This window comes from Watersipora subatra, chromosome 1, assembly GCF_963576615.1.
Source record: "Watersipora subatra chromosome 1, tzWatSuba1.1, whole genome shotgun sequence".
Lineage (NCBI taxonomy): Eukaryota > Metazoa > Bryozoa > Gymnolaemata > Cheilostomatida > Watersiporidae > Watersipora > Watersipora subatra.
In genome coordinates this window covers 37,619,189-37,639,470 of record NC_088708.1, presented here as the reverse complement: position 1 = coordinate 37,639,470, position 20,282 = coordinate 37,619,189, and the positions used below count along the sequence as shown (strand labels likewise).

The following is a 20,282-nucleotide window of genomic DNA, read 5'->3' as shown; positions in this document are numbered from 1 at the left end:
TATTATAGTGTGTCTAATCAACCAATTAGCCATATTCAATATTATAGTGTGTCTAATCAACCAATTAGCCCTATTGAATATTATAGTGTGTCTAATCAACCGATTAGCCATATTGAATATTACAGTGTGTCTAATCAACCAATTAGTCATACTGAATATTATAGTGTGTCTAATCAACCAATTAGCCCTATTGAATATTATAGTGTGTCTAATCAACCGATTAGCCCTATTGAATATTATAGTGTGTCTAATCAACCAATTAGTCATACTGAATATTATAGTGTGTCTAATCAACTGATTAGCCATATTGAATATTACAGTGTGTCTAATCAACCAATTAGTCATACTGAATATTATAGTGTGTCTAATCAACCAATTAGCTATATTGAATATTACAGTGTGTCTAATCAACCAATTAGCCCTATTCAATATTATAGTGTGTCTAATCAACCTATTAGCCCTATTGAATATTATAGTGTGTCTAATCAACCAATTAGCCCTATTGAATATTATAGTGTGTCTGATCAACCAAATAGCCCTATTGAATATTATAGTGTGTCTAATCAACCAATTAGCCCTATTGAATATTATAGTGTGTCTGATCAACCAATTAGCCCTATTGAATATTATAGTGTGTCTAATCAACCAATTAGCCCTATTGAATATTATAGTGTGTCTAATCAACCAATTAGCCCTATTGAATATTATGGTGTGTCTGATCAACCAATTAGCCCTATTGAATATTATAGTGTGTCTAATCAACCAATTAGCCATATTGAATATTATAGTGTGTCTAATCAACCAATTAGCCCTATTCAATATTATAGTGTGTCTAATCAACCAATTAGCCCTATTGAATATTATAGTGTGTCTAATCAACCAATTAGCCCTATTGAATATTATGGCGTGTCTGATCAACCTATTAGCCCTATTGAATATTATAGTGTGTCTAATCAACCAATTAGCCCTATTGAATATTACAGTGTGTCTGATCAACCTATTAGCCCTATTGAATATTACAGTGTGTCTAATCAACCAATTAGCCCTATTGAATATTATGGTGTGTCTGATCAACCAATTAGCCCTATTGAATATTATAGTGTGTCTAATCAACCAATTAGCCATATTGAATATTATAGTGTGTCTAATCAACCAATTAGCCCTATTCAATATTATAGTGTGTCTAATCAACCAATTAGCCCTATTGAATATTATAGTGTGTCTAATCAACCAATTAGCCCTATTGAATATTATGGCGTGTCTGATCAACCTATTAGCCCTATTGAATATTATAGTGTGTCTAATCAACCGATTAGCCATATTGAATATTACAGTGTGTCTAATCAACCAATTAGCCATATTCAATATTATAGTGTGTCTAATCAACCAATTAGCCCTATTGAATATTATAGTGTGTCTGATCAACCGATTAGCCCTATTCAATATTATAGTGTGTCTAATCAACCAATTAGCCATATTGAATATTATAGTGTGTCTAATCAACCAATTAGCCATATTGAATATTATAGTGTGTCTAATCAACCAATTAGCCCTATTGAATATTATAGTGTGTCTAATCAACCAATTAGCCATATTGAATATTATAGTGTGTCTAATCAACCAATTAGCCATATTGAATATTATGGTGTGTCTAATCAACCAATTAGTCATATTGAATATTATAGTGTGTCTAATCAACCAATTAGCCCTATTGAATATTATGGCGTGTCTGATCAACCTATTAGCCCTATTGAATATTATAGTGTGTCTAATCAACCGATTAGCCATATTGAATATTATAGTGTGTCTAATCAACCAATTAGCCCTATTGAATATTATGGCGTGTCTAATCAACCTATTAGCCCTATTGAATATTATAGTGTGTCTAATCAACCAATTAGCCATATTCAATATTATAGTGTGTCTAATCAACCTATTAGCCCTATTGAATATTATAGTGTGTCTAATCAACCAATTAGCCATATTGAATATTATAGTGTGTCTAATCAACCAATTAGCCCTATTGAATATTATAGTGTGTCTAATCAACCAATTAACCCTATTGAATATTATAGTGTGTCTAATCAACCAATTAACCCTATTGAATATTATAGTGTGTCTGATCAACCAATTAGCCCTATTGAATATTACAGTGTGTCTAATCAACCAATTAGCCATATTCAATATTATAGTGTGTCTAATCAACCGATTAGCCATATTGAATATTACAGTGTGTCTAATCAACCAATTAGCCATATTCAATATTATAGTGTGTCTAATCAACCAATTAGCCCTATTGAATATTATAGTGTGTCTAATCAACCAATTAGCCATATTGAATATTATAGTGTGTCTAATCAACCAATTAGCCCTATTGAATATTATAGTGTGTCTAATCAACCAATTAACCCTATTGAATATTATAGTGTGTCTAATCAACCAATTAACCCTATTGAATATTATAGTGTGTCTGATCAACCAATTAGCCCTATTGAATATTACAGTGTGTCTAATCAACCAATTAGTCATATTGAATATTAAAGTGTGTCTGATCAACCAATTAGCCATATTGAATAAGAAGAAAGTGCGAAAGAAAAAGATTTGGAAAACACTGTTTGATGTGCAGGTGCTTTATTTATGACCACTTTTTTCATGATCATAAGCGTTAAAACTGTTAATTGATTGTGGTATGTTGAAATAAGTAAAAGCAGTTATGGAACAAAGCTGAGCGTGTTGAACATAAAGCATTAGTGACTCACATAGTCGAACCTGTCGGCGAGCAGGAGGTCATTCCTTAAGAGTGAGGCAACAATGAGAGCTCCTGAATTGATCATAGGATTGTGAGGCTTGTTACTGGAATCCAGCACTAGAGAATTAAACGCCTGCCCGCTAGGCTCTTGCCCTACATACTGATGCACAATATCTGATCCCAGGGTGTTAACAGCCATCGAATATGCTAATGGCTTAGCACAGCTCTGGAGACAAAATGGCACATTGTCATCACCAATTGAGTGCCTAAAGGAAATAAAGACCGTGTGATGTAGATGTCTCCAACACTTATGGATGTCTCTAACACTAATTGATGTCTCTAACACTAATTGATGTCTCCAGCACTAATTGATGTCTCCAACATCAATTGATGTCTCCAGCACTAATTGATGTCTCCAACACCAATTGATGTCTCCAGCACTAATTGATGTCTCCAACACTAATGACGAAACAGTGAAATGGAGCTAACTACCTGATCAGCTAGCAACCCAAAGTTACCACGACAGACATGATACATGTTGGTTAATGACTTTCCTGTATAAGCTGGAACTTACTACCTTTTGCTCTGACCAATTAAAGATACAGCTTTGTATAAATAGGACTGCATCTAACTCAATTGTAATAGGCCATTCACACTAGCAACCTCGACTGATCATTTTCTCAACTCACCAATATTTCAACATCCTGTACTTTAACACACCGTACTTTAACACCCTGTACTTCAACATACTTTACTTCAACATACTGTACTTCAACATACTTTACTTCAACATACTGTACTTCAACGTACGGTACTTCAGCACAATGTACTTCAACATACTTTACTTCAACATACTGTACTTCAACGTACGGTACTTCAGCACAATGTACTTCAACACACTTTACTTCAACATACTGTACTTCAACATACTTTACTTCAACATACTGTACTTCAACATACTGTACTTCAACACACTGTACTTCAACATACTTTACTTCAACATACTTTACTTCAACATACTTTACTTCAACATACTTTACTTCAACATACTGTACTTCAACATAATGTACTTCAACATACTGTACTTCAACATAATGTACTTCAACATACTGTACTTCAACGTACGGTACTTCAGCACAATGTACTTCAACACACTTTACTTCAACATACTTTACTTCAACATACTTTACTTCAACATACTGTACTTCAACATACTGTACTTCAACACACTGTACTTCAACATACTTTACTTCAACATACTTTACTTCAACATACCTTACTTCAACATACTGTACTTCAACATAATGTACTTCAACATACTGTACTTCAACATACTGTACTTCAACATACTGTACTTCAACATACTGTACTTCAACGTACTGTACTTCAACATAATGTACTTCAACATAATGTACTTCAACATACTGTACTTCAACATACTGTACTTCAACATACTTTACTTCAACATACTTTACTTCAACCTACTGTACTTCAACATAATGTACTTCAACATAATGTACTTCAACATACTGTACTTCAACATACTTTACTTCAACATACTGTACTTCAACATACTTTACTTCAACATACTTTACTTCAACATACTGTACTTCAACGTACGGTACTTCAGCACAATGTACTTCAACATACTTTACTTCAACATACTTTACTTCAACATACTTTACTTCAACATACTGTACTTCAACACACTGTACTTCAACATACTTTACTTCAACATACTGTACTTCAACATACTTTACTTCAACATACTTTACTTCAACATACTTTACTTCAACATACTTTACTTCAACATACTTTACTTCAACATACTGTACTTCAACGTACTGTACTTCAACATACTGTACTTCAACATAATGTACTTCAACATACTGTACTTCAACATACTGTACTTCAACATACTGTACTTCAACATACTTTACTTCAACATACTGTACTTCAACGTACGGTACTTCAGCACAATGTACTTCAACATACTTTACTTCAACATACTGTACTTCAACACACTGTACTTCAACATACTTTACTTCAACATACTGTACTTCAACATACTTTACTTCAACATACTGTACTTCAACATACTGTACTTCAACATACTTTACTTCAACATACTGTACTTCAACGTACTGTACTTCAACATAATGTACTTCAGCACAATGTACTTCAACATACTGTACTTCAACATACTGTACTTCAACATACTTTACTTCAACATACTTTACTTCAACATACTTTACTTCAACCTACTGTACTTCAACATAATGTACTTCAACATAATGTACTTCAACATACTGTACTTCAACCTACTGTACTTCAGCACAATGTACTTCAACATACTTTACTTCAACATACTGTACTTCAACGTACGGTACTTCAGCACAATGTACTTCAACATACTTTACTTCAACATACTGTACTTCAACGTACGGTACTTCAGCACAATGTACTTTAACATACTTTACTTCAACATACTTTACTTCAACGTACGGTACTTCAACATACTGTACTTCAACACACTGTACTTCAACATACTTTACTTCAACATACTGTACTTCAACGTACGGTACTTCAGCACAATGTACTTCAACATACTTTACTTCAACATACTGTACTTCAACGTACGGTACTTCAGCACAATGTACTTCAACATACTGTACTTCAACATACTGTACTTCAACATACTTTACTTCAACACACTGTACTTCAACATACTGTACTTCAACGTACGGTACTTCAGCACAATGTACTTCAACATACTTTACTTCAACCTACTGTACTTCAGCACAATGTACTTCAACATACTTTACTTCAACATACTTTACTTCAACGTACGGTACTTCAACATACTGTACTTCAACACACTGTACTTCAACATACTTTACTTCAACATACTGTACTTCAACATACTTTACTTCAACACACTGTACTTCAACATACTGTACTTCAACGTACGGTACTTCAACACAATGTACTTCAACATACTTTACTTCAACCTACTGTACTTCAGCACAATGTACTTCAACATACTTTACTTCAACATACTGTACTTCAACGTACGGTACTTCAGCACAATGTACTTTAACATACTTTACTTCAACATACTTTACTTCAACGTACGGTACTTCAACATACTTTACTTCAACATACTTTACTTCAACACACTGTACTTCAACGTACGGTACTTCAGCACAATGTACTTCAACATACTTTACTTCAACATACTGTACTTCAACGTACGGTACTTCAACACAATGTACTTCAACATACTGTACTTCAACATACTTTACTTCAACACACTGTACTTCAACATACTGTACTTCAACGTACGGTACTTCAGCACAATGTACTTCAACATACTTTACTTCAACCTACTGTACTTCAGCACAATGTACTTCAACATACTTTACTTCAACATACTGTACTTCAACGTACGGTACTTCAGCACAATGTACTTCAACATACTTTACTTCAACCTACTGTACTTCAACACACTGTACTTCAACATACTGTACTTCAACATACTTTACTTCAACATACTGTACTTCAACGTACGGTACTTCAGCACAATGTACTTCAACATACTTTACTTCAACATACTGTACTTCAACACACTGTACTTCAGCACAATGTACTTCAACATACTGTACTTCAACATACTGTACTTCAACATACTTTACTTCAACATACTGTACTTCAACATACTGTACTTCAACGTACGGTACTTCAACACAATGTACTTCAACATACTTTACTTCAACATACTGTACTTCAACGTACGGTACTTCAGCACAATGTACTTCAACATACTTTACTTCAACATACTGTACTTCAACGTACGGTACTTCAGCACAATGTACTTCAACATACTTTACTTCAACATACTGTACTTCAACGTACGGTACTTCAGCACAATGTACTTCAACATACTTTACTTCAACATACTGTACTTCAACACACTGTACTTCAGCACAATGTACTTCAACATACTGTACTTCAACATACTGTACTTCAACATACTTTACTTCAACATACTGTACTTCAACGTACGGTACTTCAGCACAATGTACTTCAACATACTTTACTTCAACATACTGTACTTCAACGTACGGTACTTCAGCACAATGTACTTCAACATACTGTACTTCAACATACTGTACTTCAACGTACGGTACTTCAACACAATGTACTTCAACATACTTTACTTCAACATACTGTACTTCAACGTACGGTACTTCAGCACAATGTACTTCAACATACTTTACTTCAACATACTGTACTTCAACGTACGGTACTTCAGCACAATGTACTTCAACATACTTTACTTCAACATACTGTACTTCAACGTACGGTACTTCAGCACAATGTACTTCAACATACTTTACTTCAACCTACTGTACTTCAGCACAATGTACTTCAACATACTTTACTTCAACATACTGTACTTCAACGTACGGTACTTCAGCACAATGTACTTCAACATACTTTACTTCAACATACTGTACTTCAACGTACGGTACTTCAGCACAATGTACTTCAACATACTTTACTTCAACATACTGTACTTCAACGTACGGTACTTCAGCACAATGTACTTCAACATACTTTACTTCAACCTACTGTACTTCAGCACAATGTACTTCAACATACTTTACTTCAACATACTGTACTTCAACGTACGGTACTTCAGCACAATGTACTTCAACATACTTTACTTCAACATACTGTACTTCAACGTACGGTACTTCAGCACAATGTACTTCAACATACTTTACTTCAACATACTGTACTTCAACGTACGGTACTTCAGCACAATGTACTTCAACATACTTTACTTCAACATACTGTACTTCAACGTACGGTACTTCAGCACAATGTACTTCAACATACTTTACTTCAACCTACTGTACTTCAGCACAATGTACTTCAACATACTTTACTTCAACATACTGTACTTCAACGTACGGTACTTCAGCACAATGTACTTCAACATACTTTACTTCAACATACTGTACTTCAACGTACGGTACTTCAGCACAATGTACTTCAACATACTTTACTTCAACATACTGTACTTCAACGTACGGTACTTCAGCACAATGTACTTCAACATACTTTACTTCAACATACTTTACTTCAACGTACGGTACTTCAGCACAATGTACTTCAACATACTTTACTTCAACCTACTGTACTTCAGCACAATGTACTTCAACATACTTTACTTCAACATACTGTACTTCAACGTACGGTACTTCAGCACAATGTACTTCAACATACTTTACTTCAACCTACTGTACTTCAACGTACGGTACTTCAGCGCAATGTACTTCAACATACTTTACTTCAACATACTGTACTTCAACGTACGGTACTTCAGCACAATGTACTTCAACATACTTTACTTCAACATACTTTACTTCAACATACTGTACTTCAACGTACGGTACTTCAGCACAATGTACTTCAACATACTTTACTTCAACATACTGTACTTCAACGTACGGTACTTCAGCACAATGTACTTCAACATACTTTACTTCAACATACTGTACTTCAACGTACGGTACTTCAGCACAATGTACTTCAACATACTTTACTTCAACCTACTGTACTTTAACACCCTGTACTTCAACATACTTTACTTCAACATACAGTACTTCAACGTACGGTACTTCAGCACAATGTACTTCAACATACTTTACTTCAACCTACTGTACTTCAGCACAATGTACTTCAACATACTTTACTTCAACATACTGTACTTCAACGTACGGTACTTCAGCACAATGTACTTCAACATACTTTACTTCAACCTACTGTACTTCAACGTACGGTACTTCAGCGCAATGTACTTCAACATACTTTACTTCAACATACTGTACTTCAACGTACGGTACTTCAGCACAATGTACTTCAACATACTTTACTTCAACATACTTTACTTCAACATACTGTACTTCAACGTACGGTACTTCAGCACAATGTACTTCAACATACTTTACTTCAACATACTGTACTTCAACACACTTTACTTCAACATACTGTACTTCAACACACTGTACTTCAACATACTTTACTTCAACATACTGTACTTCAACATACTTTACTTCAACATACTGTACTTCAACGTACGGTACTTCAACACAATGTACTTCAACATACTTGACTTCAACATACTGTACTTCAACGTACGGTACTTCAGCACAATGTACTTCAACATACTTTACTTCAACATACTGTACTTCAACGTACGGTACTTCAGCACAATGTACTTCAACATACTTTACTTCAACATACTGTACTTCAACGTACGGTACTTCAGCACAATGTACTTCAACATACTTTACTTCAACCTACTGTACTTCAGCACAATGTACTTCAGCATACTTTACTTCAACATACTGTACTTCAACGTACGGTACTTCAGCACAATGTACTTCAACATACTTTACTTCAACATACTGTACTTCAACGTACGGTACTTCAGCACAATGTACTTCAACATACTTTACTTCAACATACTGTACTTCAACGTACGGTACTTCAGCACAATGTACTTCAACATACTTTACTTCAACATACAGTACTTCAACGTACGGTACTTCAGCACAATGTACTTCAACATACTTTACTTCAACCTACTGTACTTCAGCACAATGTACTTCAACATACTTTACTTCAACATACTGTACTTCAACGTACGGTACTTCAGCACAATGTACTTCAACATACTTTACTTCAACGTACGGTACTTCAACGTACGGTACTTCAGCACAATGTACTTCAACATACTTTACTTCAACATACTGTACTTCAACGTACGGTACTTCAGCACAATGTACTTCAACATACTTTACTTCAACATACGGTACTTCAACGTACGGTACTTCAGCAAAATGTACTTCAACATACTTTACTTCAACCTACTGTACTTCAACGTACGGTACTTCAGCACAATGTACTTCAACATACTTTACTTCAACATACTGTACTTCAACGTACGGTACTTCAGCACAATGTACTTCAACATACTTTACTTCAACATACTGTACTTCAACGTACGGTACTTCAGCACAATGTACTTCAACATACTTTACTTCAACATACTGTACTTCAACGTACGGTACTTCAGCACAATGTACTTCAACATACTTTACTTCAACATACTTTACTTCAACCTACTGTACATCAACATAATGTACTTCAACATACTGTACTTCAACATACTGTACTTCAACATACTGTACTTCAACCTACTGTACATCAACATAATGTACTTAAACATACTGTACTTCAACATACTGTACTTCAACACACTGTACATTAACACAATGTACTTCAACATACTTTACTTCAACATACTGTACTTCAACGTACGGTACTTCAGCACAATGTACTTCAACATACTTTACTTCAACGCGCTGTACTTCAACGCGCTGTACTTCAACGCGCTGTACTTCAAAATACATGTTTTCTCAACATCTGAAGTAGTTTCCAACATGTAAAGTCAAAAGTTTCTCAAAACATTTTTGTAAATTAGTATGTATGTCTGAAATTCTCCTTAATATACTTTAGCCTCATTCTACAGCGCGGAGATAGAAGATTATAGAAGAATGGTAGTTATAACAAAGGAAAACAAAATTCAACTGGAGTTCAAACTACAAATAATAGAAACATGTGAGTGAACATCATCGCGCAATATTTTTTAAACTCTGAAACAGTCTAACAGTTAACAGTCTAACAGTTAACAGTCTAACAGTTATCGCGAAAACAGAAGTGTAAGCGAAGCAAAGAGAACTCGTAAAAACCAGATCTTGCCATATGACCCCATACATATGACCCCAAAAGATTAATACACCTAATAACGGCAGAAACGGATCGACATACTGCTACAATTGATATGAAAGGTGAGGAGAGTGATACCAGACCAAGAGAAAATATAGTTAGCTGTGAGAGAATACAATACCAACCTCTGCCCATCTATAGTGCAGACAGAGACTGCCCAGTAGTCAGGACTGTAGCGAGAGAGCTGTGGTATGTAGGTAGCAACCTGTCATATGAGAATGTCTGAATGAAGCGTTCATCCAACTTAGGCCACTCATTTTATATTTTTAGGTTCACGGTTTTTTTTAACACATTTTAAAGTATGTCGGTCGAAATAAAAATAAAAGTGTCAATGTCTGTTTTTTCTTTTTTAATGGCAAATTTGCAATGTCGAAACTAGAAAATAAAATAAACACACACACGCACACACACAATGTTAAAACCTGTCTGGGGTTAATAATATATAGATACAATATATAGATACATATATATGCATATATTCACAATATATATATACACACAGGCACGCACGCACACATACATATATATATGTATAAAAATTGTTTCCTCACTCCGGATACCCCATATAGGTGGTAAATTCTGCTCTAACTCGGGTCTCCTACCGGCGACTTGGGAGTTTGAGCACTCGCCTCAAGATCTTAGCTGTTCCTAATAGCGCACTTTTTTGCAACACACCTGAGTTGATTGTTGTTGGTATTTGGGCAAGCCAAATTTTATGCGCCGGTGTTATTGCGCCCAGTGCCCCAATGACTACTGGGATTACAGCATTATTCAATCTCTTCTCCAAGAGGGAGATATTTATCTACCTTTTCTTTTTCTTTGCTGGCAATATTGTAGTCATTGGGTACTGCTATATCTATTATAGTAGCCCTCTTGTTCTCCTTGTCTACCACAACTATATCTGGTTGGTTTGCTAGGACATAGCAAACCAACCAGATATAGTGGTGGTAGACAAGGAGGTATATATATATATACAGTCAAACATGGATAACTCGTCCACAGATAGCTCGAACACATGGTTAATTCGAACATTTCCTTTGGTCCGTTCCCACGTAATGATAAATTGCTATAGATAACTCGAACTCAACACTGTTAATTCGAACTGTTTTTTTGCCTAACAGTACCGAAACGGTTGTTATCGCTTTAGAAAATCCCTTTATTCAAAGCCATACAAGTAAACTTCATCTTTTCGTAATTCATAAGCGTCGTTATTACCACCATCGGCAAAATATTTTTGTCAATGACTTTTCTAAAAGTTTGGTGAAATTTTATTTATACTGCGATACGATGAATAGCACGGGCTAGCCGGGTCACGCACGCAAGGATTTTCGCCACGCACATACAAAACAAAAATCGCATGTTGTTTTGTATGTGCGTGGCGAAAATCCTTGAGTGCGTGACCCAGCTAGTCCGTGATGAATAGTTTTCCGACGTTGATTCCGTGTTGAATCAACGTCGTAATGTTGAATGTTTAAAGCGTCTTAAAAAATGTTGTAATTAAACGTATACGTTGTCTGAGCTACAAAAAACTATTCATCGTTTGACCTAAACACAGAATACGTGTGTACATTCAATAAGTATCTATTAAAAAAGTGTGGTGATATAGAATGTACCGTAAAACCTCGTAAAACTTCTAATTGAACTGCCTCGGAGTGTTGCTCTTAACGAATCCCAGGTAAAGTAAGGTAATCTGCATAAACTTCAAGAAAAAACGGCAAAATTGATCGTGGGTAAAACCCCAGAAGAAAAAAATGTCTTTTCTTTTGAGCATTTAAACAACGATCAAGTTTTGCCAATGTCAATCTGAAAAACGTCCTGGCAATAACATCACCTCAAACAACAAACCAATCTCAAGTGATAGAAAAATCTCTATACTTTTTCATGAAAACATTTTAAACTTTACATTAGAAGCATTTAATTTGAAACAAGCCATTTGTGCTTTTGATTTATATTACAGTTTGTATATGTACATGTATTTACTAATAAATAAGTAAATATATGGACTTGTGACAGTGCTCTGATAACTTGAACGCTCTGATAATTCGAACACTTTTGCTCGGTCCCTTGAAGTTCGAGTTATCCATGTTTGACTGTATATATATATATGTATATATATACATGGTGCTTAACGCCAACAAATATTTAAGGTTGGCGATCTTCAATAGACATATATGTGGCTGAACAAAGTAAACCTAACGGCCAATACAGAGTCGCTAATCATGGCAGCCCAGGAGGAAGTGCTCCCAACAAGGCACCTCCAAACCAAAATCTGTCACACTAGAGAGACTCCTGAAATACAGACTGTGCAAAGATGCACCTGAGACCATCCAACATATCATCAGTGGATGCAAGCAGCTAGCAAGAAATGCATAAACTGAGCGGCATAATCATGTCGCAGGTGTTGTGTATAGAAGTCTATGTGATGAGTATGGCCTTAATAAACCACAACACTGGTGGGAAGCTCTTGGTAAGGTCAATGAAAATGACCGCGCTAAGATCCTCTGGGACTTCTACATCCGAACTGACAAGCATGTCCTAGCAAACCAGCCAGATATAGTGGTGGTAGACAAGGAGAACAAGAGGGCTACTATAATAGATATAGCAGTACCCAATGACTACAATATAGCCAACAAAGAAAAATAAAAGGTAGAGAAATATCTCCCTCTTGGAGAAAAAATTGAAAAATGCTGGAATGTAAGAACAACTGTGATCCCAGTAGAAATTGGGGCACAGGGCGCAATAACACCGGCGCATAAAATGTGGCTTGCACAAATACCAACAGCAATCAACTCAGGTGAGTTGCAGAAAAGTGCGCTATTGGGAACAGCTAAGATCTTGAGGCGAGTGCTCAAACTCCCAGGTCTCCGGTAGGAGACCCGAGTTGGAGCAGAATTTACCACCCATACAGGGTATCTGGCATGAGGAAACAATTATTTATATATATATATATATATATATATATGTATAGATGTATGTGTATGTATGTGTGTGTATGTGTGTATATGTGTGTGTGTATATGTGTGTATGTGTGTGTGATTGTGTGTATGTATGTATGTGTGTATGTATGTGGGTATGTATGTGTATATGTATGTGTATATGTATGTGTATATGTATGTGTGTATGTATGTGTGTATGTATGTGTGTATGTATGTGTGTATGTGGGTATGTATGTGTATATGTATGTGTATATGTATGTGTGTATTTGTGTGTATATGTGTGTGTGTATGTATGTGTGTATGTATGTGTGTGTTTGTATGTGTATATGTATGTGTGTATGTATGTGTATATGTATGTGTATATGTATGTGTGTATGTATGTGTGTATGTATGTGTGTATGTATGTGTGTATGTATGTGTGTATGTGGGTATGTATGTGTATATGTATGTGTATATGTATGTGTGTATTTGTGTGTATATGTGTGTGTGTATGTATGTGTGTATGTATGTGTGTGTTTGTATGTGTATATGTATGTGGGTATGTATGTGTATATGTATGTGTATATGTATGTGTGTATTTGTGTGTATATGTGTGTGTGTATGTATGTGTGTATGTATGTGTGTGTTTGTATGTGTATATGTATGTGTGTATGTATGTGTATATGTATGTGTATATGTATGTGTGTATGTATGTGTGTATGTATGTGTGTATGTATGTATGTGTGTATGTATGTATGTGTGTATGTATGTGTGTGTGTGTGTGTATGTATGTATGTGTGTATGTATGTGTGTATGTATGTGTGTATGTATGTGTGAATGTATGTGTGTATGTATGTATGTGTGTATGTATGTGTGTATGTGTGTGTGTATGTGTGTGTGTATGTGCGTGTGTGCATGTTTGTCTCTGTGTGTGTGCGTGCGTGTGAGTGTCAGTTCATGTCTTCTTCTTTTTGATTACTCTGACAGCATTCCTGCAGACTATTTCCTTTCCTGACACAAGGCAGTTTATGCATATAGGCCTCACTATGCCGTATTCTTCCTTTTTTTTTGTTGCACTGCTGCTGTTAAAGCAATTTCAGGGTCAGCACAGTGGAAACACACATCAGGAAAAGAAGCCGTTTTCCCCGCATAATAAGTTGTTTCCACTGGAGAAGCACACGTAATGCCCTCTCTCACCACAAACTGGTCACTGAGGGGACCAGATTCAAATAACTGACTACCACAAACATAGACCCTCTCTTCCTTCATTCTACTGATATTCTTTTCGTCACTTGCAGATAGTTTCTTTCTAGAGTAAATCACCCTTGGTTTTTGGCTTTCTGCACAGACAACTACTGATGGACTCTGTCTGCCACAAGGGTGCCTTTCCTTTCTTTGTCCCTTGCAGTTGGCTGGACTTCAGACTGTAAACTGGGTCGTCCACCATCATTTGTCTCTTTGCCATACACTTCATTGAAAGGCAGGTAGGTGTCACCATCCTTTCCAAGGACTGGATCGGGTAGGTAGTGCAGCTTCTCAAAGATCTCATTTGACAGTCTTGGCGAATTTACAGTGCAATAAGCACATTCCTGTCTGGTACATTTCTTGATTTGAAATAAATAGTGTCGACATCTGCAATGGTGATCCATAAAATCCTTCAGTTGAGGAAACTTGTTCAAATCGTTTGGTAATACATCTGCTTGGATATTCCCATCAATCAGTTTAAGCATTTCCTTCATTGACTGTATGGACTCCTCATCTGATGACTGGTGCACCGCCACTGCTTCTTCCTGCCACACTAACTTTCCGAATCTTTCATTTAGGATTGTTGTAACAGGGCGAACAGATTCAAGGTATGCATCTTTAATCTTGGGGTCACGTTCAGCAGCATTTCGCAACTTTGTTAGGCTGGTAAGTGACTTCAGGCGTAACTCGATATCTGTGAGTTCTCCGCAGAGGGAGACATTCTACAGGGCGAAATTCAAACAACTCATGCATTTTTCTGCAGGGTTGGCGTAGCTTTGCATAGGTAAATTCCTCACTGCAATGTATATGTCCAGGTTGAAGGAAATGAACATTGCTATGCCAGCTAGTTGGACAGATTTGAAGTTTGTGCGATGATCTGGACCGCCATCTGAATATAGAAAGAGTATCGGTGAATCAAGTTCAATACTATCTGTACTCATTTCTCGCAATATTTGTGAATTTTCTGCAACATGCCTCATAGGATTCGACGGCTGAAACATCTCGTCCTTTACAGTTACATGTATTTTACCCTGATGAAAACTATCCCGTGGATCCGAAGGTATGTTGACATGAAAGAGAACTGATGGTATTGCACCTGCAACATGAAAATCATGATCTGTTGCTGCTAAAACTGTGTTTGCAAGCACTAAGCTCCTGTTGTGGAGCCGCACTCCAGGTGATACAGGTGTGGTTGGTTCACCTATAGGCAGAACTGCATTATCATCTACACATACCATTATCGAATGCTCTTTCCACTCTACAGCCATCTCCTTCATCAATTTGAACTGATAGCCTGTGTAATGGGCATCTGCATGCTGTGCTCTAGCAAGTCGCTGTTGTATGGCAAATTTGACATTGAATCTTCCAGTGTATGCCATTGCAGAGTATGTGTAGGGATTGCGAGGCCAAATATTGAACCGTAACCATGATGTTGATGGTATAGGTGTATCATCTGGTTTTCTGCTAGTGATCTCTCTGCGTAATGAATCAACAGACACAGCAAATGGTAAGTAAAGATGATCTGCTTGTCGGCGCTCATGGACTGCAGCCTTTTTATCTAGGTATCGCTAGAGTGCTTCCCAGAATGGGCCATATCTAGTGTCACAGACTCTTCCATTATTTTGGCGCAAATCATACACGAGATCTGGATCATCAGCAGCAACCCGACACTCCTCTAATCGATAAACACTGGCTTTTGCTGCATTTACTGGGGCTGATGCGTCTTCTCTCAAAAAGCTGTACATTGACCTTAGAAGTGCTGGTTTAACAGAGGGGTACCGGTTTGTGAATCCTCGCCTCATCGTACGTGTCGAGTAGATTGGTATTGACTCTTTTAGTGAAGTCACAGTTTGATAGTATCTTCATCATCTTTCTCTCCAGATCGCTGCCATAGTAAGTTTATATTTCCCAGAGAATTGCCATGGTGGTAGGAGTACAAGGTGGCTTGAAAGGGAAGTGATAGCTTTTCTAACCACTGTCGCCGTTCATATCTGTCTTCAGGTTCCAGGTCCAGTAGTGATACTGGACAATATGCATGAAGATTCTGGACAAAATCCACAACTTCGATGTAACTGTTTGGAATTGGTCCCGGAGAGGCAGGAAGATGACGCAGAGTCCAGGTGTCTTTCATGGCTCTGATTGGTTCAAGAGATGCGTGGTTGGAAGCTGTTCTATCTATTTGACGAAGAAGATAGTTGTGATAGGACTTCATTCCTTGAACAAGCTTGGACACTTCACTTTGGCAATCCTGGAAATTTTTGTTTGAAAACCATGGATGGTTCAAGAGTTCACACAAACGATCAATGTTCTGCTTCAGTTCATCCATATGCAACACAGGTTTTTTCTTTTTTGCATTTTGTAGTCATTGCACCTTGTAAATTCTTCGAAGGGTAAAACAATAGCTCTTTCCTTGATAGTTTCGCGATGGGTATCTAGGAGCCATAGCACACTTGTGAGTGTGCTCACAACATTTCGACCAATGCTCTCCACCTGAGTTGCAAGGAAGCTGATGCCCATACTCTTCATCTTATCCAAAAAGGCGTTGAACACAACATCCTTTTGGGTAGCCACTTTCCTAGAACAAAAATGTTCAAAATTATACATTATTTATATATATATATACATGTATATATATATATGTATATATATATATGTATATATATATATATATATATATTCAGAGTGCAGTAAGCTACACCATTCAACTAAATGGATTACACTTGCAAAATGTTAAAAACAGATATTTTACAAATACTTTAAAGACTAATGATTGTTATCAATATTTTAATACAGTGATATTCAATAGGAGTGTACATGAGCTATGAATATTTGCTATGTAAATACATTTATTTCATAGAATCAGTGTATATGTATGTATTTCTATATAGACATTCAGTCATTCCATCTACAGACTACAAGCTTGTGCTTAAAACTAGCACTAGATAGGATTGCTACTGTCATGACCAACGCCAAGAAAAACCTACCATATTTGTATATTTACCTGATATTATCCAAATTATGTTTTCTTAAATATCAATATTTCACATTAAAATCATGAATGATATCAAAAATATTTAACCGGAGTTATACTTAGGATAAAATGTGTATATTTTAAATATAAAACTGATTTAGCAGTATGAAATCGTATGAGGGCATTTCGGTTTTCTAAATTCTATTCAGAAAATAAATAGTTGGGCACAATATCCTCTAACGACGACCTATCCTGGCTGATCTGGGACATTTGCCTGTTATAATATATCAAACATTACAATATTTACTGAACGATATTAAGTTGAATTATTGCCACGTTTTCATATTCAAGTTCAATTTGCATTAGAAAAAGTTAATGCTTATACTGAGTAATACTAATAGATATATAGTGAATGGTTTTGATTAGATATACTGATTAGAATCTAGCATTCCAATGCAGTACTTACCTCTGTGGAGGCAAGTGGTTGTATGAGCGTGATGCTGCCATGAGCACATCGAGTGCTGACGGGTGTCTGACGTCCGGTTCACATTTGATAGCCTCTGTGTTGCATCCGTCTTCAAGCTCAACAGTGATATAGTGGCAGTCAAAGTCTCTGACTGTGGTTACCACTGGCATGTCTAACACTGCTCTAGTACCGGATCGACTCTCCTTCGTGAAAGCGAACACAGATTTTATACTTGCTTTGACCACGTTTAATGCTTGCGATATATAGTCGCCGATGTTCTGTGAATTTGAAAAACTGACTCCATGAAATTTCTTACCGCTGCAAGAAATGTTGACACAACAGTCCGAAGCCATTTTGCTTTCTTGGTGGATTCACACGTGGTTTATGTTGAGGTAAAGCGGTCGCAAATCACATGGAATGTCGTAAAAGATTTCCGTGGTTGAAAGTCAACATAAGTACACACTCAATCGTTTGCATTTACGTTTTTCCTTGACAGATAAGTTGGTGAATTGGATAAGCAACTTCTCAATGGTAATTGCCAGTATCCCAGTCGGAAATTTACAACAAGCAGTGTTTACGACAAGTAATTCTCCAGTGTTAACTGGGAAAGTCATTTTTTTCCAATACCGAGCTTGACCCTTTGCAAATCATCTGCACTTAGATTGTTGCACATCGTGACCAAACGCAAATGTATACTCATAATACCAGTGGGAATTTTCTAACTGAATTCGACCGAATGCAGTAGATCTGTTTAATAGTACTGTGTATATAATGCTGTTACAAGAAAGCTAATGTTACGTTTTCAAAAACCGTTAATCAACAAATTGTAAGTTTCGGCGGTTCAAATAAAAATAGACTTTTTATTTTTTCAGCGGTAGTTTTTATCACACGTCTGCGGATTCGTGAACATAATAATCAAAAATGAGTGGCCTTACATACCAGCATACAAAATGTAGATGACACGCATGAGCCTATGTAAACATACTTTGCCTGTGTGAATGCTTTTGCATTGCCAATAGAAATCTTCTATCTTTCCACTGAACTTTTCAAAGTCTGGAATAATGAACTGGTTGGATAGAGCCCTCTTGAGTAATACAAATTCTTTGTTTGTACACCTAAATAGTATTTCAAAACATATGTACGTATGTATACATACGTGTATATACCTGAATATAGGATATAGTCGAGTATTTATTAGGCTACATCTGTGTGTTCACACAAGTAAATATTTACATAGCTCTACATACATGTAAGTAGCAGATGTATAAATACATACAGGTATGTAGATAACGGTTGTACATCTATATGTACATATCATATAAATGCAAGCACCCATGTTAGCTAAAACGGTTGGCAATCAATAAAAAAGAATGTACTTTATATGAAAAATAATGATGCAAAATGAAAAAATGTAAACAGTTTTCAATGATAAATTTGGTTGACATTTTCAAATTAATTAAAACTTCACACATATTATATTTTGATATTTATGAATGAACTTGTATATGTGGATTCGTAAGCATACATGATTTACATGTACATACATACATACGTATGTACATATATGCACATACATACGTATATGAAGACAGAATTCAACTGGGGCTCAAACTACTAATAATAGAAATATGTGACGTCATTGCGCAAGTTTTTTTAAAACTCTGAAACAGTCTAATAGTTAACAGTCCAACAGTAATATTATGCATGTACATACATATGTACGTACATACATGAGATATTGTACATATGTACACTAGTATATACACGTGTTACATATGTACTGCCTCTGCATTTGCACTATGCATTTGCACTATGCATTTGCACTCTGTATTTGCACTATGCATTTGCACTATGCATTTGCACTATGTATTTGCACTATGTATTTGCACTATGCATTTGCACTATGTATTTGCACTATGCATTTGCACTATGTTCCTACTCAATAAACTCATCCTTGGAAATAGTGTTGACCCCAGCCTTTCTGTAATTGTCCAACGAGTTCATGGTTGCCCTCAGCCGCATGTCTCCTTCCATAAGCCCATTTGCATTCAGTGTCTGCAATGTATAGAACTG

General features: G+C 36.1%; 1 protein-coding gene across 1 annotated transcript in view; it reads right to left on the bottom strand.

Moving 5' to 3' along the window:
* The window catches only part of LOC137401577 (glutaminase kidney isoform, mitochondrial-like), a 105,251-nt gene that overhangs the window by 38,106 nt on the left and 46,863 nt on the right, over positions 1-20,282 (bottom strand). The window contains exons 4-7 of the mRNA XM_068088007.1: positions 20,149-20,264; positions 19,195-19,324; positions 10,738-10,817; positions 2,760-3,015 (exon numbers count right to left, since the gene is read on the bottom strand). Of these exons, the coding sequence (XP_067944108.1) occupies positions 2,760-3,015; positions 10,738-10,817; positions 19,195-19,324; positions 20,149-20,264 (582 nt within the window). The remainder of the gene's footprint in view (positions 1-2,759; positions 3,016-10,737; positions 10,818-19,194; positions 19,325-20,148; positions 20,265-20,282) is intronic.